This window comes from Erpetoichthys calabaricus, chromosome 14 (assembly GCF_900747795.2).
Source record: "Erpetoichthys calabaricus chromosome 14, fErpCal1.3, whole genome shotgun sequence".
In the NCBI taxonomy this organism is placed as follows: Eukaryota; Metazoa; Chordata; class Cladistia; order Polypteriformes; family Polypteridae; genus Erpetoichthys; species Erpetoichthys calabaricus.
Window position 1 is genome coordinate 41,760 of NC_041407.2, and position 26,436 is coordinate 68,195.

At 42.8% G+C, this 26,436-nt stretch overlaps 1 protein-coding gene across 1 annotated transcript in view; it reads right to left on the reverse strand.

Moving 5' to 3' along the window:
• The window catches only part of acsf2 (acyl-CoA synthetase family member 2), a 72,293-nt gene that overhangs the window by 35,950 nt on the left and 9,907 nt on the right, over positions 1-26,436 (reverse strand). The window contains exons 2-10 of the mRNA XM_028819350.2: positions 22,053-22,248; positions 20,080-20,208; positions 19,900-19,953; positions 17,806-17,924; positions 7,957-8,119; positions 6,665-6,760; positions 5,123-5,271; positions 4,881-4,972; positions 2,501-2,577 (exon numbers count right to left, since the gene is read on the reverse strand). Of these exons, the coding sequence (XP_028675183.1) occupies positions 2,501-2,577; positions 4,881-4,972; positions 5,123-5,271; positions 6,665-6,760; positions 7,957-8,119; positions 17,806-17,924; positions 19,900-19,953; positions 20,080-20,208; positions 22,053-22,248 (1,075 nt within the window). The remainder of the gene's footprint in view (positions 1-2,500; positions 2,578-4,880; positions 4,973-5,122; positions 5,272-6,664; positions 6,761-7,956; positions 8,120-17,805; positions 17,925-19,899; positions 19,954-20,079; positions 20,209-22,052; positions 22,249-26,436) is intronic.

The window sequence follows — 26,436 nt, forward strand, 5'->3', positions numbered from 1 at the left end:
CGCCAACTGCAGGGTCACTAGTGGAGTAAAGGCCGGTTTGGCAGCCGACTCCAGAGGAGTTCATGGGCATAAGCAGAAACAAAAGGCGAGGCCCCTTAAAAACGTCACAGGCAGGAATTTCTGAAAGCCACTGCTCTGTTCAACATTTCAGTGCACATCCTTAATCTCCAATTTATCACATTATGTATCATCACATCATCATCAACTTTATTGATCATCGCAACTTTTCCCCACCCGAGATCATGCAACCTTAAATTTAAAAGAAAAAGTCCACAAATTCAGTCAAAGGAGCTCATTTGGCTCCGTAACAGCTGAGCCGTCCGAGTGCCTCATCCAGACGCTTTTTAAAGGTGATGAAGGCTTCACTTTCAACTTCATGACTCAGCAGCATGAACCAGACTTGGCATAAAGAGGGCACCCTGGCTCTCTCAAATACACTGGAGGCCTCTTGTTTTAAATAAAAATTCTGCTGGTCCCATAACCCCATGCTTCTGCAAAGGCTGACAACCTGCTTGAACGTGACAAATGCGTCATTCAGAAATGAGAATTAAGTGAAATTACAGGGCGTTACCACAAGAGCAAGTTGCATCAGCACGGCTGATTATTACTACAATTGCTACTATTAGAATTTTTTATTGATCCAGATATACACAGATAGCGGTTTTTGTCCCTGGGGTAAATATTTATTTATGGAGCGTCTATAAAAAGCTGTAAATAAATAACTATATATTATGACAACAAACCCCCTCTCAAATATGCACCAGAAGGACTGAAAAAAAAACCTAAAAAGAAAGAAGATGAGAAGAATCCTCAGACAGGCTGTTAAGTGAACCTGTAGGTAGAACTAAAAAAAGAGAACCACTGGCTGCAACGGCCATGCTCTTCAAAGCGGCTGCTAAACTAGCAGAGCTGCATCACCTAACACGAGCAAATGGCAAGCACAAAGCAGCCTAACACGAGCAAATGGCAAGCCCCAGCCTCCGCGTGGAGCACATGTGCCACGCGCCCCTCCATGATGACTTCATTCAAGTGCCTGTTCTAGTTGTGCGCACAGCTTGTGTTGAAGGCCAGACGATTAACACTGCCAGCACTACTAGTTCAATAAGAAATCACATTCTAGCGACTACCACCTGTTATGCACATATTTTTATTTTTCTTCATTGCTACACAACAATTACATTTCTATACAAATGAGCCAGATATATTGATTTGCTGAGAGTCAAACAAAAATCAGTGGTGGGGACTGAACTTGCAGAGAAATGCTTTGCAATCCAAAAGCGCACATCACAGTCGCAGCATTTCTTATGTTCTTCTAACAACTCAAGCATGCTGGAGGTATTGGCTCAAAACTGTGACACTCAGTGCTACAACAATAGAAATATGTAACATGGGAATATAAATTTATCATCACACAAATTAAAATTTAAATTCAAAAACGTTTATTGGCCTGTGTGCAAGTTCTTCTAATGTCTCGGCTGAAGTGAACGAATCCCATAAAGCAGGGGTCCCCAACCCCCGGTCCACGGCCGGCTACCGGGCCGCAGCCGTCTGACAACCGGGCCACGAGAGAACTGCTGGCAATGGAGACTCACTCAAACTTTTCAGAACGCTTGGTGGGCGGGGCTTTGCAGCGGCGCAGAGAGAGGAGAGACACCGAGGTGACAGAGTATTACAACAAAGTATTTTTATGGTCCCGACAGTTTCCCCATATGACACGAGTCTATAGAAATCACGTTACTACGAAGTACATTCAACAGATGCTTTCATTACAATGAAGTGACCTTGAAATGCTTGAACGAATCATCCACAGAGCGGTTAGATCTGTGGTCGCAGCTCACTTGTGCACATTTGCACAACGATCCCCAAACAGAAACATTGTAAAAAAAAAAAAAATCTCTTTCTTCGAACTTTCCTCGTACTGTTTTTTTTTTTTGCTGTTTTTGCTGTCTGTGGTTTTCATTGATTCCTTTTGCTTATTGCTTGTCAACATTTGAAAAACATCCATTGGAATTTAACTCATTGTCATCCTCCTATAGAAACGGCAGACACGAAAAAAAGATAGCAGTGTTAATGTTTGTGATGTGCAATCTGTAGGAATGGCAAATGTAAAGCATATGTCTTTGTTATATGCAAAAAAAGAAGAAAAATCTCAGATTGCAAACGTATGCGAACTGCTTAATAACTTTAATAATAATAGAAATGTTATGTAAATCGTGTATAAAACTGACCCCCCCCGCCCCCCCCCCCCAACCGGTCCGTGGAAAAATTTGCATCTAATAAAGTGGTCCTTGCTGTCAAAAAGGTTGGGGACCCCTGCCATAAAGGGTTTCAGTTTCAAACAAAGTTCATCCTGAAGCTTGGCGTTACAAGGAGATACACACTGCCCTCCGGTGGCCACTGAGTAGAAGGCTCCAAGGCAGTCTTAAGAGGAGCTCTCCACAAGTACAAGTGGTTCATCTTGGTCATTTAATGAGAAACAAAGAAAAGTGGCAGTACTCACAACAAGTTCTGTTATATTCATGGATGTCATGGCTTTCTTGATCAAATCAGATGGACACGGGGAGCCGGCCATTATCCCTGAAAGTCAAAACACAATCCAGTTTAGTTTACAGTTCAGTTCAGCCTTTCAACACAAGCAAAGATGAAATGAAAAGCGATACTAGAAAAAAAAAAAGATTGACAAGCAGGGTAGCCACAACGGAGAATAAAGAAGTCCAGCAAATGTGATTAAGCTTAGCAAGCATTAAAACTGAAAACTAGCGAGAGGACAGGTTAATAGCTGCCATGTTTGAAGAGTCCCCTCCACAAGACTGGCCTGTGTCAAATGGGCACCTACACTGCCCAGCAGGCCCACTCTGCTTGTATAAACATCTGAATTGTTTTATATGCTTTACCAGGTATATAGGCAAACTTTTGAAGGAGAAGCAAGAAAGCCAGGGAGAGGTGGTCACCTAATCCTGAATCTCGTCTCTGTTTTAACACCACCAGATGAAAACGTTCCTCCAACACCACCTCTGGCAGATCTACACAAATAAAATGGGTAAGGACAAACAAACAAGAGCACACAACATGCCCAAGTTGACAGAAAAAAACCACACACATCAACAATGAAGGCTGCACCTTGGCAAGTTTCAGACAATGACTTCCTAAATCCTCAGATGGTCAGTGAATATTCGGTCTCACCAGTATACTCGACGAGAACAGTTTTACTGCCAGCCCAACAGACTTCTAAAGATTGCCAAACCCCAACAGACCCCCACACACCAACTAGAACTACACTGCTGGCCAGGGCACCGGGCCATCACACGGGACACTCCGCTGGCTCGCTCGATCATGGGACTCTGTGACACACAATATTCCAGACGTCCTTCCAAGTGCACCGCGTAGCTTAACCAGAACCATCTTGTGTGTCACACACACCTTACTATCATATTAGCCTTGTGTGCCCCCGATTTCGGCTACGGCCTCCTTACATTACGGGCTCCATTTACTTGATCTATGTAAGACTTTATGAACCATGAAGTTTAATGAAAATTAATGTAAGGGAGTGGGGGCGGAGAGGAATCGGGTCCATTAGCAAGGATTCTTTTAACTTCGATTTCTTCTTGAAAATAAAGAAATGACATCTATTATTGTTACTTATTATTGTTCTCAATACATTAGACTAAAATATTTATCCAAATGTCCCAATTCTGCACCAATCAGTGTTCAGCTCCGTGAATCTCTGCCTCCCCATGCAGTGACCAGACTGATAAGTTTGCCTCGAGATATTTTAAAGTCACTTGTTCACTTATAACCAAATGATATTTTTGCTTCCTCATAAAACTCCTTGAAACTCTTCCATCTGTTGAATTTGTTCAGTAATGTCGTAAGAAACGTCGGCAGTATGAAAGCTTCCTACTTTCCCTACCAGTGGACGCCTCGTTTAGCTTCACCAAGACCCGACAAAGTTCATCTCCTATGAAGGACATTTAAGAAGGGCTGGCTGTATGAAAGGGAGATCATTTGGAGATCCACATGGACAAGCCACGGCTCCCACTCACAGTTTATTTGCACCATGGACTACCCATTTGTTTTAGGATGTGCTCTACAAATCATACACATCCTGAGGAATTATGGTATGAAATTACACATTTCGATTGAATGACTTGAACTAAAATAACACCACCATATATAAAAGTAACCAAACAGGAGGCCAGTAACAAATGATGATCTGCAAACACAACTTGCGAACACTTACTTCTGCACAATAACATTTTACGTGGAAACTGAAGTTGTGACCACAAATGCCCAAGCCCTACCCACAATAGCATCCTCAGCTATTAATCCATAAGCACATACATCATTGCAAAACCCCCTTGATCCAATTTGACCTGAGCTATGCGAGGCTGGAGCCCACCCAGGCAGCACCGGCAGTCAATTACACCAACCCCCCTACTGGAGCAAAGCACAAAGGCATAGGGAGAAGAAGATGGAAATTCCACACAGACAGTGGCCAGGCACGGGACTTAAACTTCTGTGCTGCCATGCTGTCCAACTTGGGACATTTGTAATTCAAATTATCAGGTGGGGCTTTACAAAAACATTCTCTAACCTCTCACCATTCACTCCAAACATAAGGCGGCACTTGGGCAGAAAAGAAAGACCGTCAGTGGGATCAAGAGTTAGTACAGGAATGCAAAAGCCTTTCCCCAGAATTCGGGTGGCAGACAGTCAACACTTTGAATCAAACTAGGAAACTGAAGATGTTCAATGTCAGCACTGCGCCCTTTGGGCATCACTTCACCTCAATGTTACCAAGGGACGGCCAACAGAGAGTTAAAGCAGTCCATTCCAGTTCTCTCCACTCGGACATACAGTATTATTCAATAACCTCTCACCTCCTTCCAGGGAAGAGAAGTCAGTGTTTGCAAAGGTGGGCTGTCCCATTATATCAACATACATAGTTGGGGTCCCATAAAGGTAAGTACACCTGAAAATGATATAAATAGACAAATCAAGTATAACAGAGGCATTTCTGCCCACCACGGCGGAGGTGGACTACTTGAATGGTTTACAAGAACACGGACGGAAATTTCACCACCATGACTCCTTTTCATCAAAATCAAAAACCAAAACCCACCTTTCTGTCTGAATGGCCTCCAGAGCTGCGCGACCATCAAAGCTGGGTGAGGGAAAAACCAGGGTACTGCCATGTATTGCCATCACCATTGCACCTCCTACAGACCCAAAACAGTGGAACAGTGGAACTGCCAAGCAAGCACGCATATTCTGTAAGAGACAGAGAGGGTTCAGAACAAAGGAAGATGACAGAGTGTGTGTAGAAAGGAACAAGAAAAATTCAATTAAAAAAAGCACTGCATAGGGAAGGCTGCAGGGATCTGTGATATCAGGGTGAACTTCTCTAGGCTGGTGGTAAGGCTGTCCTCCTGGCATTGCAACCAACCTTTGCTTCCATGTGGGAGACTGGCGTCACCCCAACTGGCTGGAAAATGGGACTGGAAAGGGAACTACGGGGGTAAAGCACTGCTCTCAGTGCCTGGTAAGGTCCTTGCTAGGGTCATCCTCAATAGGATACATAGTCACTTGCTTACATACCAGCGACCGGAGCAGTCTGGTTTTACACCATTGACCACATCGTGGCAGTGAGGGCTCTCATCGAGTGCAAACGCCAATATTGGCAGAGTTTCTTTGTAGGTTTTGTCGATTTTCACAAATGCTTTTCCAAACCCATCCTTGAGGCAGCCCAGTATTCGTGGTTCCCATCCTTGCTCTCTTCCTTTTGCTAAACCACACCAGCAGCACACATTGTTCACCTAATCCTGACCTCATTAGTTTGAGGCGGTGATGTTGTTGATGTCTGGAACGGCTGGGAAGAGTAATGGAAAGGCCCGGCAGACAAATTTGCAGTATGTTGCTCATGACTTCCCACAAGATGCAAGAAGTTGTTACTTTTTATTGAACAATGCTAACATGTACTTATTGTAATATTACATAGGGAATTAACAAACTAGCACACACTTCTTGGGTAGACATTTATTTAAAAAAAAAACTTCTCAATGGCACAAAAATGTGTCACTGTACTGTATAAAAGGCCAGGACGATCACAAAAAAAATGGCTGTCCATGTTATGATCAAACAATCGTTTCTAGCATTTTGGTTTACACTGACCACTAGCTGTTTAAGATGGGTTGAAATGGAATTAACGTAGACCTCAGCCTATTCATTGTTAACGTTTCCAAGGCAACATCTATGGAATGCATTTTGTCATTTATGTAGTAATAAACTGCATTGCAGGTTTCATTCCAACAGATGGCACATCACAAACATTAGCATTGCTTTTATGAATCTGATACCATGTGGCATATAACAGACATAACAAGTGGACTATCACACAGATACTTGTCCTTTTACGAAGGTGGATTGGCTTTTTACACTAATTTTTGCTATATAAAAAAGTAAGAAACAGAGGAAATTTCAAAGCTCAGATTCCAAAAACATGGGACAATGCAGCTTTAACTATCCATCTATTAAAAAAATATAAAAAACAGTAAACCATGCAACATTAAAAACAAGAAAACTTGATATAGTTTGATAATGCACAAACAACTACTGGAGGATTAATGTTGCTTTCCTCCTCTCGGACAATGGTCTTTTTGCCTACCTTCCAGTGGAAGCCCAGCCTAGTGCCAATCTGATTGGCATTGTTCACGATGTTGTGATGAGACAGGGTGGCCCCTTTTGGGCTTCCAGTGGTGCCCTAGTGATACACAAGGAAGAATACAGCATGAAGCGGAGGTAAACCAAAGGCAGCGATTATGTTCAAAGTCATGATAGGCACAGGCAGCCAACAGCAATCTGGAAAAACAACCTTTTCAAAAATATATTTAAAAAAAAAAAAAAAAAAAAAAAAAAGACGTCCATGTTGGGCTCAATACATTTGCTATCCAACAGAACAAGAAATAAGAAAAAAAAGCAGATCTCATGTACAGTACGTCTGACACTTGACACTTAACCTTTACTCCCTTTTCCATCACTCACCCCAGAAGAATAACAGTCACTTGGGAATATAAAAAGGTAAAGACGAGGAACCCAGGAGGCACTCACATGAACTACCATAACAGCCTGGCATCCAGTAACGAGCCCAGGAAATGAAAATGTCTGCAATTTGTTTCACTCTGAGATTTCCAATAGAAAGACACTCACAACAAAACAACCACAAAGCAAACGTGTGACTTACAAAGAAAGAATGTCTAGAAGGTATTCACTCAGTGGAAACACGGTGACTGAGAAGAATTGGACCTCGAATTGAAGAAGCACCCAACTAACCCTTTCACCTGCGGCCCAATGACAGCAATGCTGCTAGTTGTGAGGTCTGTGTTGTGGACATTAGTGAGCAAGTCTTCAGGGTCTCCTGACATCTCCTTAGCACACAATGACAACACAGCCATGTCACCCATTATTCTAGTACTTGATGCTAGCACCTCACACTTGCCCCAATCACTGGGCAGATGCTGATGTTCATGGATCAGTGGTTTTCCTTCTGTTGTATGTGAATATTTCAACAAAGTCTAAATATGATGAAGCTGAAACACTTTTTAAATTTCACAAAAGGAAAGACTGAAATGCACTTAAGAGTTATGGTGGACGCATTTTTCCAGCCTTTTCTAACCTGGCAGTAAGGCATGGGGCAATATCATTAAGTTCACCATGGACCACCAGGAATGCAGCATACAGTACATGTCTGGGAACAGATGCGAGAAGGTACCCAACCCAAATGTCTCAAAAGCGGTCAGCACATTTCTGGATTTAATTCTTTTTATAATACCAGATCTAGACAACCCAGTATAGTAGTATTGGAAGAATTATTATGGGAGCTGTAAAATGGACAAGCCACCCCAACCCTGTCCCATATAAAATGTAACAGAACGCATTTGTGTCTGGAGACCACCGTACCGACGTAAACTGGATGTTGATGGGATCATCAAATGACAGCTTCTTCTGGATATCATGGAGCTGCTGCATGTAGGCACTGCTCGCTGCCTGCATCACTTCAGACATATGAAAGGCACCGGGCAACTTGCTGTCCAGCATAATGATGGAGCGAAAATCTGGAAGTCTGAAAAGATTTTTGTCAGTATAGCAGCAGAGGAAGCATGGCCTCATCAATTACTTCACTACTAGCTGTTCATGAATTGTGACAATGGGTGCTACACTAGGACTACCCTTTAACAAATATCCCCTACACACGCAAAACAGCATAAAGATAGGAATGCCCCATAGGTCCCACTTTTAAAAATGCAATCTGAAGCCCTCAAAGAGCAGTGGTCTCTAAACAGCTGGGAGGGAGCCATGGGCAAAGAGAGTCGCAGGCGTAGAGAGGCGAGTGAGCAGCTGGGACTCTGGACAGGCTCCAGTTAACACTTGATAGTGGAGGACTTCTGTTCATTCTTAACCAGTTGAAGCTCATTATGTTTTATTACCAACACTCCACTGCTTTTAGGATAGGACCCAAGCACATCTTAAAAGTTGGATGTGTTAACACAAAGGCAAGACAAACAAACTTAAACCCTTTGGAATTACCTACATTTATGCATTAATTTATTTAGAACAATAATAATAACAACAACAACAATAGTATGTATGGTCAATAGTGACCACATCATGTAAACATTACCTTTCCAGTGCAGAAAGTGTTTGCAAGCTCACATGACTGGTCTTAGAACTTTCCTCCTTACAAACGCACATCTGTTGATTGGTACTTCTGGGTTTCCTTGTGTGAAGAGCGCTCTTCAGTTCTTGGTGCGGCTTATCATTTCAGCGGAGGTGTGAATTCAGACTTGGACAGTCCAGAGCAGCAATGCTTCTGCATGAACCATTATGTTGACGATTCAGTCTTATATTGCAGTTTGTGATCTCATTTGGAATTCATTTCTTACCCCCTTTATAATAGCAACCTGTCCAGGCCCTGTGGCAGGAACTGTGATGCTCCCTCATCTCAGACAGGGGGTATGGCGGACGATTTGCTGCTTTATGCCCTTCTACACACAGCATTGCAGATTTCCACCAAAGAGTGCAGAGGGAGATTGCAGAAGCATTGTGGAAGATCCTGCAAGTCTTTTGCAGACTTCAGACATGCAGCAGGATTTCTTCTGAAAGCAGTGGGCTCGTCCATGAACGACATTCTTGCAAGGTTAACACACACACACACACACACACACACACACACACACACACATTTAACCAATGAGCTGAATACACCCTTCAAGTTTGTCATCTATCGCAATATTTATCTTCAGTCCTCTCCACTTAATTCTTCTAAAAAAAAAAAACATCAAGTCTAGTTGTGAAAATCCCTAAAGTCTTACTGTCTACCACGTTACTTGGTAGCTTATGCCAAGTGTCTATGGTTCAGCCTAGTCGCTCTTCTCTGGACCTTTCCAGCACTGCTATGTCCTTTTTGTAGCCTGGAGACCAAAACTACAAGCAGGACTCCAGCTGAAGCTTCACCAGTGTGTTATAAAGTTTAAGCAGAATCTCCTTTGACTTGTACTCCACATATCAAGGTGCTATATAACCAGACATTCTGTTTGGCTTCTGCACACTATCAGGAAGTCGATAGCTTAGAGTCCACTAGGACTCCTAAATCCTTCTCCTAAGGTGGACTCTCAATTTTCAGACTGCCCATTGTGTATTCAGACCTTACCTTGTTACTCCCTACGTGTAATACTTACATTTTCTGACATTAAATTTCATCTGCCCAAGCCTATATAGTGTCCAAGTCCTTCTGTGATGATGTAACAGATTTCAAATTACCTGCCAATCCACCCATCTTGGTGTCATCTGCAAACTTAACCAGCTTGTTACTTCTATTCCTATCTAATTCATTTATAAGTATTAAAAACAGCAGCAGCCCCAGCACTGACCCATGTGAACATCGGCCAATTCTGATGAGGTTCCTCACCCCAGTTGTTGTAGACAGTCAGTATATCCCCATGGATCAATGAACACCCAGACATTTAGAAATGTTTTGGAGCCTTTTCCAGGTTTATGCACCACTGCACTGCTAAGATGTTTAGATATTTCTTTAGAATGGACCACAGCTCAAATGAACAGAACTTTCTCGACATGAATACAGAGTGCCTGTGCTTTTAACTCATTTGAGGCTTCAAGAATATGTTTCAATACGGTTAATTTACTTGTTAACAGTCTCCTTTTTCCACTCCATGTTTTCTTAAAAACTATGAGACACATTTTATTAGTAAGCAAAACAGTGGAGTAGCTCAGCTTTAATGAGTCTGGGTCTGTTCATCATAGTCGGAAAGACAAGATTCGAAGAGCAAGAGCCATGCAAGCGGTTTGTTTCTTCTAATTAAGAAACTGGCGAGAATGAAACTCTGCATCCTCTCCGGATCTTCAGGATACTGTTAAGAATCAATATGCTAGAAGGAGCTTTAGGTAGACAATTTCCAGTTTGTCAGCAGCCTCAAATGCCACTTCTGATTTGCTACAAGGTGGATGGAGCCCTCCAAGGCTAACGCTTAACTGAAATCGTTCCTGCCCAAGGCATGGTTTTCATAGAGCTAGGGAGTTTGAAATACTCATCACCATTTTATTTTTAAATAAAATTTCAACAGCAGAGTTCTTCTAACACAAACTGGGTCAAGTGATGTTACATACAGTAGCTGGTGATACACGAAAGCCATAGTTTGCAATTTTAGTTGTAAGGGCTAAACACCAATGGGGTGCCTTGTTCCACTTTCAGACCCAAGTGTAGCAGCCAGCAATAACCATCAGCTTACGGGGTTTGCAGGCACCCTTGGCTCTCGGGGCACAACATTTTTTGGAAAGGAACCATCTTGGGGATCTTATTTTACACACCCTAGGATCGCATTACCGATAGCAAATCCTTTAATCATGTTGAAATAGCTGCAAAATGTCAGCCAGTTAATGAAGAGGCATGGACAGATGACAGAACATCACAGAAGCTAATAATAATAATAAAAATAATAATAATAATAATAATCTATACTAATAAAAGGCAAAGCACTCACTGACTGACTGACTGACTCATCACTAATTCTCCAACTTCCCGTGTAGGTGGAAGGCTGAAATTTGGCAGGCTCATTCCTTACAGCTTACTTACAAAAGTTAGGCAGGTTTCATTTTGAAATTCAAAGCGTAACGGTCTTTTTTGTCCATATACTGTAATGGACTGCAGCTCGCTGGCCGTGGGAGGCGGACTTGCGTATCGCGTCATCACGCCACCTACGTAATCACGTGAACTGACTGTGAACAAAGTACGTACAAAACAAGGAAGAGCCCCAAAGAAAACATTCATTACACAATTGAGAAGGCAGCGAAACAATAAGAAGTGAGCGAGTGACGCATACAAGCATATTCATAAGTGCAGCTACTGCGGAAACAAAGCACGGTGTAAACCGTAAGTTTAAATTAAGTTTATAGAAACGCTCCCGCTACCGTTTGCAATACCATATTCGCGACATACAAGTTTAATGAGAAGACACGAGGTATAAACGAGACTTTGGATCAGTTTGTAATGGAGTTAAAATTGCTGTAGCGAGAAACTTTTAAGTGCCGGGTCTTAGCTAACATTAAATTAAGCCGTGGACATCGCAACATCACACAAGAGAGTGGCTCAAGTGAACTGACTAAACTTTGAGGCAAGATTGCTTTTCTCCTGTACAACTATACGTTGCATTCTCAACAGCAAGCTTCCACGCCTTGGTCATATTACAACCGGAGTGCTGAACTGACAACGTGGTATACAAACAGAACTATAACAATTGTAATAAACTAACAAAAAAACAGCGGAGAACCCGTGGATTTGAGCGACTGACGCATACAGACATATTCATGAGTGCAGGTACTTCGGAAACAAAGCATCGTGTAAACCTAAAGTTTAAATTAAGTTCATAGACCTACAAAAGGTTGTAGATATGTATATATATATGTAAATATGTGTCTGTATGTGTGTATATATATATATATATATATGTGTATTAATGTATGTGTATATGTATATATGTATGTGTATATGTATATGTGTATGTGTATATGTATATATGTATGTGTATATGTATATGTGTATGTGTATGTGTATATATGTATGTGTGTGTGTATGTATATATATATATATGTGGATGTGTATATGTAGATATGTGTATATATGTTTACATAACCTCTTTAACACACTACTTCTCCGCTGCGAAGCGCGGGTATTTTGCTAGTTATTATTACATACAACCTTTGCTGACCTTGTGAGGACAGTCACCAGACTTGTCCCCAAAATCCACAGCTACTGAGCATAGAAACAGACTCACCTGAACCTGGCCAAAACAAGAGACTTCATACCCCTGCTCTAAAGCATTTCATCACTAACCAGCAGTAGCAGCAGCACCAGTGTGTTAAAGGGTGCCGCCTGGGGGTATTCGACGACATGAACTCGGTGAGTAAGCCTCGCTTATTAGGAGACACTGGGCTAACCCAGCAGCCAGTTTCAGCTCCACTGAAGAGGATTAGTGCAAATCACACATCTTCACTTGATCCATACCAAGCAGAGTGGTGTGAATTTCATAGTCGCTCAATCCACAAGTCTGAGAAAAATTCAGAGGCTTTTTAAAAAAAACACCACGGTTTTGAGTTTGCTGATCTCTCATTTAAATTAATCTTAGTTTAATAGAAATTGGTAAAGCACGATAACCTAAACTAACTTTTCAATTGTGCCACTAGGTATCAACTTGTGTTAGTGACAGGACTCTTTTTTTGGCATATTTAGTTACACGATTGTTTTAATTAATCCAATACATTTGTTACAAATTGATGAAACTACAAAAACTATTGTATAAGGTCTATTGAAAATAAATACCACAGTTAAATTACTTAGTTTGTCCCCATTGCTCTTTTATGACAGAGAAAGACAAAAGGAAAAGCAATCACATAAAACGGGAATGCTCCATAAAAGTTAATATCAGTCAAAAATACGACCAACTCCAGGTCAGTAAACCTGTGACACCAACGCGGTGCAAAGATGTTCATAGTAAGGCAGGGCAACGGCTGGTCTGGGGTGCCACACTTCAAGATCTTTTAGGACCAACACAGTGGACTCCTGAACTCGTGTACTACGTGGAGCTGTTAAAAAACCAACAGAAATAATGAACAAAAAGAGAGCCCCTTATATTTGATATGGGTCATGACAGCTGTTTGTTTGTATACAGTAAAGAACACAAACACATTCAGCTGCACGGCCCAATACAGTAATTAATTGCCTCCAACTTCACTATTTTTAATGAGCCTTTTTTGGTAGTAAAATACTAAAAATATAAAAGGTCTTGTACTGGAGGATCCCAATCTGATACACGTATAAAGTGTTAGTTTGCTTTCAACAATGCTGTGGGATAATCAACAGGATATTCATTCCCCACACATGACTGCGGGAGCTCAGATTCTCTGCATCAAAAACTATAAAAGGACAGCACATGCCACCTGGCATTGCCTGAGCTCCAAAACACTTCATGTGCAGACATTGTGAAGACACTTTGCCACAGCAAATGCCCGACCATTGTGAGAGCAGGTTTCATCAATTTGACTTTTTCTGTAAGTGAGTCCATGTAAAATGCATTTACCCAAAGTCATTATCAGTGACACAAATGGTTATTTAGGCTTCCCGTAAACGTCACATGTACAGCAGATGGGGGCGCCGTTATTCATGCTTGAGCGCCAAGCTCACCACCGCCTGCCCATATAAACTCCAAATCATTCACAGCATCAGAAGCAGCTCAGTCCTTTTAAATGGCACTGAAGTGCAAGTCCAGTCATACAGTGCAATTAGTCAGTCATTCTGATCAGGGCAAACTCCTTCAGCAAGAGCGACATTCACATCACAGCAATGGCAGACGGGACAGCTTATTGTTTGGTTACTAAATACACAATATATATTTGCAAATAAGCACACTAGAATATGCTAGTAATTTTCAAGTATTTTCTTGTATATAATAAACTAGCAAAATACCCGCGCTTCGCAGCGGAGAAGTAGTGTGTTAAAGAGGTTATGAAAAAGTAAAGGAAACATTTTAAAAATAACGTAACATGATTGTCAATGTAATTGTGTTGTCATTGTTATGAGTGTTGCTGTCATATATATATATACATATACACATATACACACACATAGAGATATATTATATATACATATACACATATATTTTTTATATATATATATATATATATATATATATATATTTTTTTTTATATATATATATATATATATATATATATATATATATATATATATATATATACACACACATACATACATACATACATACATATACACACATAGATGCACTTACAATAACATAGAAATCAATATAAACAACATTAACATCATTATCATATGAGAATATGAAGTAATATATAAGAAGCACATTTCATATAAATATAAATTATTAAACAGTAAAATCTTCTTCTATAATTTGCTACCGTGGCTTTTCGTTGGTCTGTCCAGGATTTTAAATCACCTGTAGCTTGCAAACCGTTTCACCTATTGACTTGAAATCTGGTACACATATAATACGTCACGTCTGCTATCCGCTGTATGGGTGATGATTGTATTACTCTTTTTATGTTTATTTTATTTTAGAATCAACTCCTATCTGCGCACACCAGGGCGGCCGTGGGCAGATGCGTATGGTGTATTCACTCCATGTTATCGTGCATTGCGCTGTCACTGGTATTTTGATAAAAGAATTTGAACAATATATAAGAAGCGTATAAATTATTAAACAGTAAAACATTAACATTTAAGAAGTAAAGTTACATTGAGTACTACTGCAGTGCCTTCGGGTATACCTCATTTTTTGTTTGCCCATTACATGCTTAAATGTATACATTTTTTGGTGTACCTACCCGAGAACACGCGACATATAACCGAGCGTGGGAGAAGCATGGATTTTAAACACGCGTTGAGTTCATCTGCTGGTCTCCCTCGTAGAATAACTGGTAATGTTTGACTAAAATGTACAGCGAGTAAAACGACATCACCTCCTTTTTTTTTTTTACGATCTCTGAGATCTTGCTTTTTTCGGTTCAAGGCTTCATAAGCTCTTTTATGTGCCATGGTGTACTTAATAAGTACTAATTATCCCAAACCATCATCTTTGAATGTTGCAAGACTTTCGCCTTGTATGTAGATCGGGGTAATTACATTCATTGCATTCCTAGTCTGAATCACAATCTGATTGTATGGGTGGTTACCTGGCAGTGTAGGGTTGCCACCCGTCCTTTAAAATACGGAATCATGCCGCGTTTGACAATGAAATTGCGCGTCCCGTTTTGAATCAATACTGGACGGGATTTATCCCGTATTTTTTTTATCATTTTTTTTTTAAAGCAGCGTGTCATGCAAATCATCCCACACGCATTTTATGCAGATGCCTCCTTTCCTACTTTTGATTGGGTAATACTTGATGTCATCGTTAGTTTGATTGGTCTTTTTAACTGTCCAGTGAGGAGGGCGTGTCTTTTAAGTAGAGTCTGCAAACTGTTGGCACTGAGATATGGCGTCAGCGCCATAGTTGAAGCCCCTAATGTTGCGGTCAGCAAGTCGGCTAACATCCGCCATGTGCCGTCTTTCAGTTGCGAGAAGCAGATCATAGAATGGTTGAAACTGTTGCCCCTAACGTTGCGCCACGGCGTGTGGTTCGTTTATACCTCGTGTCTTCTCATTAAACTTTTATCTCGCGAATATGTTATTGCAATCTGCAGTGGGAGCGTTTCTATAAACTTAATTTAAACTTACGTTTTACACCGTGCTTTGTTTCCCTTATGAACATGCTTGTATGCTTCACTCGCTCCGTTCTCAATTGTTTAATTAATTTTTTGCTCTTCGCTGTTTCCGGCTCTTCCTCCATTTCCCCCTACTTCGTTCTTTTATCTTGCGAATATGTTATTGCAATCCTTAACGGGAGCGTTTCAATAAACTGATTGAAAATAGTTTTGCATTTACCTTTTTAGTAAAAGGCGAGCTTTTAAGCCTGAGAAATCACCCCGTAAATGCAGACGTTTAATTGCACATGTGTTAATATGTATGGTTACACAGTATTAAAAGACAGTGAACAACGTCAGTTACCTTTGTTCCCGCGTTTGATAAAAGGTGAGCTTTTAAGCCTGAGAAATCACCCCGTAAATGCACACGTTTAATTGCACATGTGTTAATATGTATGCTTACACAGTATTAAAAGACAGTCAAAAATTAACGTCATTTACCTTCGTTCCCGCGTGTGACTCGTGCTGTAAATCTCTTCCTTGTTTGTAGTTCACGTGATTACGTAGGAGGCGTGATGACGCGATACGTGACTCCGCCTCCTCCATTACAGTGTATGGACAAAAAATATGTTCCAGTTATGACCATTACGCTTTGAATTTCGAAATGAAACCTGCCTAACTTTTGTAAGTAAGCTGTAAGGAATGAGCCTGCCAAATTTCAGCCTTCCACCTACACGGGAAGTTGGAGAATTAGTGATGAGTCAGTCAGTCAGTCAGTCAGTGAGTGAGTCAGTCAGTGAGGGCTTTGCCTTTTATTATTATAGATCACTACCAAACTTACTTCACATTGCCACATTCCTTAGAAAGCTGGCGTCCTTCAACATCTGCAATAAGATGCTGCAGATGTTCTATCAGACGGTTGTGGCGAGCACCCTCTTCTACGCGGTGGTGTGCTGGGGAGGCAGCATAAAGAAGAGGGACGCCTCACACCTGGACAAACTGGCGAGGAAGGCAGGCTCTATTGTAGGCACAGAGCTGGTCAGTTTGACATCCATGGCAGAGTGACGGGCGCTGAGCAGACTCCTGTCAATCATGGAGAATCCACTGCATCCACTGAACAGGATCATCTCCAGACAGAGGAGCAGCTTCAGCAACAGACTGAGGAGACCCCACACTATGCGACTCTTCAATTCCACCAGGGGGGTAAACGTTAACATTATACAAAGTTACTGTCCGTTATACCTGCCTGGCACTCTCCACCTTGCACTGTATTTTTTCATTACTCTTTAATTAATATTGTTTTTATCAGTATGCTGCTGCTGGAGTATGAATTTCCCCTTGGAGATTAATAAAGTATCTATCTACTGAATACTTGTTTTAATCTTCAATGTAGTTTGTGAGTGTCCTACTTTAAAGTGGACAGTTCAGAAGAAGCTTTTCTTACTTTGAATAATGTCATTAATATTTAATTGTGCAACACAAACTCAGACATTGGTCTGCTACAGGTTGCCACGCAGCCTTTCCCACTTTAATAGGAGACTTGGTTCTTATTTGTGTTATTACAGATCAACTATTATTTCTTAAACTTTTCAAAAGATTACTACTGCATCTGTGACAATCAAGGAAAAAACTTTCCAAGCAGTCCCATAATATACCATGCAGCCCATCACCTTAGTCACAGGTACTTCTCTGCAGATGCTGCTTTTTGAAATATGACGTTAGATGATCATTTCAAGGAGCTGCTTGAATATCTCAAGTGCATGCCAATATGGGGATTTTCAAAAAGTTCATTGAGTTAACAAGAAACACTTTGCATTTGTGAAACCGACTGAGCCTAAACTCGAAAGCAAGGATTCATTTCACAAGGGCCTTTTGTGGAATACTCCTTGAAAGCCATTAAAGTAATGTTTCTTTCATGGAACATCCCATTTCAAGCAGAAACAGTGGTGTTAGGACAACAACAGAGTTCATATGGAAGAGAAAGCACTTTTCCCATCTAATAACTGAAATGCATGGTACCTTTTGCTTTTTATTCCTCCTGGAGAGGCCTGCTCAATTTCAGGGCAGATGTCCTTTAGCATGTCATAATACCTCTGAGTTTTAAACTGAGTGGGGCACACAATAGCATTGCAGCCGACCTAGGCAGGCAAAAAAGAAAAAAAAAAACACAACATTTGACAAATTCACTTGGACATTCAAAATATTTAACATTTTACAAGTGTGTTTGGTTTGTCCTAAAGTTACTTTATATTAGTAAAAAAAGAAAATCCTCTGGTCTGAATACTAAATATGGAAGCAGGATGGCAGGTTGTTTCCGAGGTCATTTTAGAAAACACTCCTGGACTGAAAAGCCAGCAGGCCTAGGCCTGCAGTCTCAAAGCAGATCTTGTTGTTCAAAATACACCACTGACACTTCAGGGACATCATTAGTGTGCCCTGATGCCAAGCAACAAAGCAAGACTGCCACCCGCTGCAATTTGACTAACAACAGTGGCGTGGGAAGAAAAAAAAAAAAAAAAATTCACCAATCGCCCAGCACCACTGAACAACCAGCGTTTCCAGGAACTCCTCTATATACTGGAGCCCCATACAGGCGGACACTGACAAGGAACAGAGGTCACCTCAAGCAGCAGCAGTACTGGGGTGGTGGGGCATCACTACTGCTGTCAAACTTTGTGGGCCTAATTTGATAATAAACACATAGTTAAGGGAAAAGAAAGATTTGTAAATGCTAGTGATCACCTAAAAGGACAGAGAAAAATACCACGTTGGAGGTGAAGGAAAAGCCCAGGAGATGAACACTAACAGAAAACGGGATGACGTGGAATCCTGTCCCTGTAGGTTCAAAGTAGCAACAGTCGATACACAGAATAATTCACTAATTTTACCTTCACTCAAACCAGGATCTGCCTTGAAAGATAATTATTGCACTGATCTACAGAATGCTCCATGAACTCCCAGTTCTTTAAGCAGTTAAATGACACGGTGTTCCTCCCAAAACACAAATCTGAAACAACATTTGGGAAGAGATAGCCCATACCCATCAAGAAAAAGGTACATATGGCAAAATGGCCCATAACAGACCCAGAATAGTCAGTTCAAAACCGGGACTGGATAGGGGCCTTTATAAAAGACAGAGCAGCCATGGACTGTCGTCCTACTCAGAGGAGGCTGATGCCTTAGACGCCCAGTTCTGGAGGCACAGTCTCATCTCCCTACTTTCAGTAATGGAGTCAAGCAAGTTATGAAAACAGAAGAATGAATGATGGCCCTTATTCATTTCACCTTTAAATCTTCAAGTAAGCATGGGGTCTGCTTGTGTAAACTTGTCAATGAATGCTGGGATTGAAAGTAAATGTGCCGTTGTTCTGAACCTTCACTCCTTAGAAATGCTGACGATGTGTACGCGTAATAACCTCCAAAGTGCACACAAATACCAGTCAAAGAAACAAGAATTTAATATCCGTGAGACTGACAGATTAAAATGTCTTAAAGTAAACTGCAAACAAAAAATTCACTTGTTTCTCTAATACAAAAGGTTTGGAGCTAACATGCATTTCAGACTAACAGGTACACAAAAGAATGAAAAAGGAATGGCCGGCTTCACTTCGGCATGTAGAAGACGTAAAAAGATGCTCATATTTCCTCAAAGCCCCCCTCCAGAACTTTTACAGGAGGCGTGGAAGTTTCCGGAGTCAACTTCATTTCCCAAGGTACTAGAAAGAATGTGCTTATCAGGCAAACCAAATCACTGGCCTAAGGAGCTCAAAATCCAAAGCCATTCACTTCTAGCTAAATTATCTTGGGATGTTTTGTTGGGGGGAGGCTGCTGCTATTTAGTGAAATAAAAACCACAAAGCAAACAAAAACCTGAGGAAGTTCATGGAGTCATATGGAAAGCCCTCAAAGACCCCATTCCCCACCGAGTTTGAATACAAGGACTGTGGCAGCCAGGTTCTGTTCTTTCTTAAAGCTGAAATACTGAAACTTTTAGAAAAACTTTATTTTGTTGGTAAATATTTAGTATTTATTTTCATGTAAAGCTGGACCAAAAACAAACAAACATAATGAAGTGTCCCAAGACCAACAAGTTTTTAAACAAAACTAAAGTACCTTCCTGAGGGCAAACTCCAGTTCATTGGTTTTGTAAGCAGGATTCACACACACCTAAAACAAAAACACAAGAACAACACCTGAACGGGCATCATGTCACACATTAACATTTACAATTACACAAAACAGCCACAGCATTCTGTGGCACTGCTGCCCAGCAAAAGGCCATCGACTTCTTACCATTATGATGCCTGCCTTTGCTGTGGCAAACTGCACAAGAAGCCACTCGTATGTATTGGGTCCCCACATTCCCACTCTGTCTCCTTTCTTGAGCCCGATGGCCAGTAATCCTGCAGCCAGCTGATCAACCTGTGACAGATAAATGTCAGGCAACTTCATTTCAGTGCAATCAAGGGACTTCCCTGAAAAAGGAGCAAACACACACTAACATCTCTCCGATTCAAAAAACCCTTTCACACGTCTCGTTACAGGTATAGACGTGATAAGGAGTGTTGCCAACTCGCTTTGATTACATGAGCTCGAAGAGTCAATCTTTACCTAAATGGCTGTGCAACCTCAAGTAGGCCACTTGCATGCTTGTAGTCCACTTGTTAAAATGTTACCAGGGACATTACAGCTGGTATAAAAACCAATCATTTATGGAAAAGCAGCAGGCAGACTTAAAAACAACAAGACTTTCTAAAAAAAGGGTATAGATTATATATTCAGTAAGTATGCCGTCTCCCTGTGGTGGGCTGGCGCCCTGCCCGGGGTTTGTTTCCTGCCTTGCGCCCTTGTGTTGGCTGGGATTGGCTCCAGCATACCCCCCGTGACCCTCTAGTTAGGATATAGCGGGTTGGATAATGGATGGATGGATGCTATCTCCAGAGTGAATGTTGCTGGTTTTGAAGTCAACAGGCTGGTGGCATCAACAAGGGCTGGCTTTAATAGCACAATGTTGTCATTCCACAAACAGGAAAGCAGGCACATCAGCTGTTTGATGCCAGGTCACGTTCAGGTCTTTGGTAAAGTTTTGTTCATCACCCACAGTATACGACTATGACCATCCAAACATGGCAGAAACACAACATAAGAAGAAGAGATACTACTTAATCAAGAGATGGAAGAGAAAAGAAAAGAGAGCGAGAGATGAGGCAGAATACAACGAGCCCATAAATATGATCAGGTATATCTGGAGCCTCACAGTGATGAGTGGCTAAGCAACTCCTAAGGTGCTCCTCTACATCTGCACTCATTTTATATGCATTTGAATTTGTACAGTTAAAGTGTGCTATCAGAGGTCAAGACTTTATTTTATACAACTTGTACAACTACAGGCTGCAGACAAACAGTGCGACATCAAAGTGGACACACTGGTCTCTGAAGCCTGACCCTAAAGTCTCCGAATACAAAACCAAACATGTTGTTCCGTTTGACCAATCAACAAACACAAAACAACAGATTGACAAAACTTCTGAAGTTTCCACAAGTCATCTGTGTAATAAAGTCTTACTGAGCCCAAGTGCACATGTACTGTATGCATGGAAATGCTCATCACCACCATCACCTTCTTCACTTCTCTTATCCTAAAGGAGGGCTACAGTAGCAACATACTAAGTTGGCCCGACTGGGCGTCACTACCCTGATCAGTTCCGTCCATCTACTGTATGTTAAGTTCAAATGGCATTTCCATCAATTGCTACAGCATTCTAATGTAAGATAAGTGATTCTCCAAGTAACAACCTCTCTCGACATTTCACACAATTGCATTCAAAAGGTCACCCCAACTGAGGCCCACTCAGAGTCTTGAAGCTGAAGATCACACTATGGGTTCAACAACACAGGAGGCCCTTGGAGTGGAAATGCCTCATCTCTGGACTGAGAGAGGTAGACTCTGCTTATAGTTAGAATACCTCCTTGGTGCCACCACAGACTGTGTTCAAGGAAAGACAAGCAAGACGAAAGGGATGACATGAAGTCGATTATATGCATCAGCTGGTGCCTTGGCATGGTCTGGAAATAGTCCCAATGGAAGTGACCACTTCACAGGACAGTCATGTGAAGTTTCCCACAGGGACGCTGAAATTTCCCCATAGAGCACAAATGCAGCATTAGAAGGACTGTGAAGTACATGAATATACAAGTTACATTTATCTTCCACACTACTTCAGTTACGATAACAAATTTGTATAACATCACAGAATTCTACTTACATCCTGCCTAAATTGGGAGAAAGTCTTCCTGATGCCATCTTTCAAGAACACCAAAGCCTCCCGGTCAGGGATCCTCTCTGTAGTCTCATCCAAGCACTGGCCTACGGTTTTGGGTAAGAGGGGCACATCTGCAGTCCCATGGATGTAGCTGCAGGAGTTGACTGGCTTAACAGGCAGACGATCTGCACCTCGGACACTGGAGTAACCAAAAGGAATCAAATGAGTGCCCTCTGCAGGATCAGGACGCAAACATCTGAGAAAGGATTTCAAAGTCTTCCTCTTTATTTAGGCCCAGTAGCTCCTAGTGGAACTTAGTCATTCTTACCATGTGAATGCTGAACACTTGGCTTATCATACCCACCTGAACTCACAGTTACTCCCAAGGGTATTTATTTTAAAACACAGTGGAATCTTCTCAGTGGTATCATGGTCACAGACATTTAAAACTTTGTCACCTGTCATATACACACACCAGAAAGAAAAATTCTGACTTGGCAATTACAACCACAGCGGTGCTGGACGTAGTTTCCAGCACCAGACAGCTGAACACAAAAACCCTGCGCCACTGCATTATGCTAGGCTAACTGGCAGTGCTGGAGTGGCTCAGTTCAACCAACTGTGCCAAGCAATGGACTACACCCAATTCCACTGTGAAATACTCAAGACTCCCGGAAATTGTGCTAGAAAAATGGGTGACCATAGGACAGGGTGAAACTTAACTTGAATACACAACATAAGGAAGACAGTGGAGTAGACAAGGCCCCGCTGTCAGGACGGAGCAGAAATCGGCCATTGCACCAGTGCTCGGCTTACACTATGTGACTAGACAGACTAGCAGAGTCCGAACAGCTGGCACAGAGGAGATCAAAGGATTTTAATATTAAATGTAACAACCTCTGGCAACACGACTTTAACCTTCAGCAAATTTTTCCCCTCAAGGACTTCTGCTGTTTAAACATTAACATTTCCAGTCAAATCTTAGGGGACACAAACTCAATAAGCAAATCAGCCACAAGAGGGTGTCAGAGCAGAGCAAATCACGGACTACTTGCAGCCACCATGCCCCTGCAGGATTGGATTTGGACAACCCTGATGCTCCCCGCTCTTCAGCGGAGCTGTGGATGAACACACATCTGTGCTTTAGACGCTCGGTCAGACGGCTGCATTAGTCGACCAACACCCAACCTTGAGATTTCAATCACTTTCTGATTGATTGTCACCATCAGTAGACTCCTCTGCACACTCAAGTCAACATTTTATCTTCTGATCACTGCAGGGGCCCCTCCTTGAACCGCCACCTTATCGTGGTGGAGGGGTTTGCGTGTCCCAATGATCCGAGGAGCTCTGTTGTCCGGGGCTTTATGCCCCTGGTAGGGCCACCCAAGGCAAACTGGTCCTAGATGAGGGATGAGACAAAGTGCGGTTCAACACAACCTCCTATGAAGAATAAAAAATTTGGATGGCGTTTTCCCTTGCCCGGACGCGGGTCACCGGGGCCCCCTCTGGAGCCAGGACTGGAGGTGGGGCTCGATGGCGAGTGCCTGGTGGTCAGGCTTACACCCATGGGGCTTGGCCGGGCACAGCCCGAAGAGGCAACGTGGGTCCCCCTTCCCATGGACCCACCACCTATGGGAGGGGCCAAGGAGGTCGGGTGCAGTGTGAGTTGGGTGGTGGCCGAAGGCGGGGACCTTGGCGGTTCGATCCTCGGCTACAGAAGCTGGCTCTTGGGACGTGGAATGTCACCTCTCTGAAGGGGAAGGAGCCTGAGCTAGTGCGTGAGGTTGAGAGGTTCCAGTTAGATATAGTCGGGCTTACATTGATGCACAGCTTGGACTCTGGAACCAATCTCCTTGAGAGGGGCTGGACTCTGTACCACTCTGGAGTTGCCCCCGGTGAGAGGCGCCGAGCGGGTGTGGGCATACTTATTGCCCCCCGACTTGGAGCCTGTACATTGGGGTTTACCCCGGTGGACGAGAGGGTAGCCTCCCTCCGCCTTCGGGTGGGGGGACGGGTCCTAACTGTTGTTTGTGCGTATGCGCCGAACAGCAGTTCAGAGTACCCACCCTTTTTGGAGTCCCTGGAGGGGGTGCTATTGGGCATACCTTCTGGGGACTCCCTCGTTCTGCTGGGAGGCTTCAATGCTCACGTGGGCAATGACAGTGAGACCTGGAAGGGCGTGATTGGGAGGAATGGCCCCCCCGATCTGAACCCGAGTGGTGTTTTGTTATTGGACTTCTGTGCTCATCATGGATTGTCCATAACAAATACCATGTTCAAGCATAGGGGTGTTCATATGTGCACTTGGCACCAGGACACCCTAGGCCTCAGTTCAATGATCGACTTTGTGGTCGTGTCGTCGGACTTGCGGCCACATGTCTTGGACTCTCGGGTGAAGAGAGGGGCGGAGCTGTCAACTGATCACCACCTGGTGGTGAGTTGGCTTCGATGGTGGGGGAGGATGCCGGTCAGGCCTGGTAGGCCCAAACGTGTTGTGAGGGTCTGCTGGGAATGTCTGGCAGAGCCCCCTGTCAGAAGTTGCTTCAACTCCCACCTCCGGCAGAACTTCGACCACGTCCCGAGGGAGGTGGGGGAAAACTGAGTCCGAATGGGCCATGTTCCGTGCCTCTATTGTTGAGGCGGCTGACCGGAGCTGTGGCCATAAGGTGGTCAGTGCCTGTCGTGGCGGCAATCCCCGAACCCGTTGGTGGACACCAGCGGTGAGGGATGCCATCAAGCTGAAGAAGGATGTCCTACAGGTCCTTTTTGTCCTGTGGGACTCTGGAGGCAGCTAATAGGTACCATCAGGCCAAGCGGAATGCGGCTTCGGTGGTTGCCGAGGAAAAAACTCGGGTGCGGGAGGAGTTTGGGGAGGCCATGGAGAATGACTTTCAGATGGCTTCGAGAAGATTCTGGTCCACCGTCCGGCGTCTCAGGAGGGGGAAGCAGTGCAGTGTCAACACTGTATATGGTGGGGATGGTGCACTGCCTACCTCGACCCAGGATGTTGTGGGTCGGTAGGGGGAGTACTTCGAAGTACATTCTATGCAGATGAGGGAACGCTGGCGCACAGATGTTGTTGCCGCTCCTCCCTGTTAACAACACTTTTCGCAAAATTCGCCTAAATTCTACACTTTCTTACGCTTGTTTTATTTTTTTTATTGTACGTATAGTTCGTGGATACAGCTGACTCAAATTGTATGGATTTGGCTTAATATTTACAGATTTTCTGGACTCTACTTTGACTGGGAACAGCTGAGTCTGTGGATCACGGGACGAGAACCTACGAACATTTCTTTGTACCTGGCAATCTAGGACCTTAGGATGATCTGTCTCCGTGATTATATTAAATTCGCTATGCTGATCTGCTCCCGTTTCATCTTACAGTACTCCACGACTGGGAACCGATCTGATGTTCATACTAATCTGGCTTTTGGCTCCGGGGCGATCACGCCTGAAATTACCAAGCGTTACTGTTTGTGGCTGTGTATTGGAACCTCCAAATCCTGCTACCTCCTCCTGCTGTGCTTTCTGCTGCTTGCTAACGCCGCTCACCTACGCTACCACACCCGCCTGTCATACCGGTCTGCTGTGCTGCTTCTCCACTGCTATTTAGATAAGTATTGCCCAGTATCATGCTAAAATACTCTCATGACAAACTCCTTCTTATTAAACAGTTTGTCCAGAGCAAATGGTCTGACTGGAACATCCTAAAGGACGCCAGTATTTTGCAGCGCCCGAAATATGTACATCGCGGGTCAGGTCGCCGCCACCACCGGGCTGCGAATGAAAAGACCACCGGCAGCATTTGCTCAGGAATACGCTGTCCTTCTCATGACCCTGGAAATAGAAGTGTCAGTGTGCCAAATTTACATTATGTGAAAATAAACCCTGATCACGGCTCTGTGCAAAAAGAAGCCTCATAAACTAATATTGCACTGTTTAACTCGAGGTCTCTTAATGGCAAAGCATTGGTGCTGTCAGAACTCATCACTGACACCAAACTTGATATTCTGTGTCTAACGGAGACTTGGCAAAAGCCAAACGAATTTGCGTCTCTCACAGGGGCGACTCCAATGGTTTCACTTTCCACACAGAGCCTTGCAGCTCAAGACAAGGCTGCAGGCTTGCAGTAATCATCAGAGATGACTTAAACATTAAACGAATCCTGATTGACTGTCCATTGTCTTTTGAGTGTCTGGCTCTTAAACTAATAACAAAATCAGGTCCTGTCTCACTCATTGTTCTTTATCGTCCCCCAAAATACAATGCATCCTTCTTATCCGATCTGATTGAACTTTTGACCCACCTAAGCTCTTACTCTCAGAGAATTATCCTTCTTGGTGATGTCAACATCCATATTGACATTACTACATCTAAACTGAGA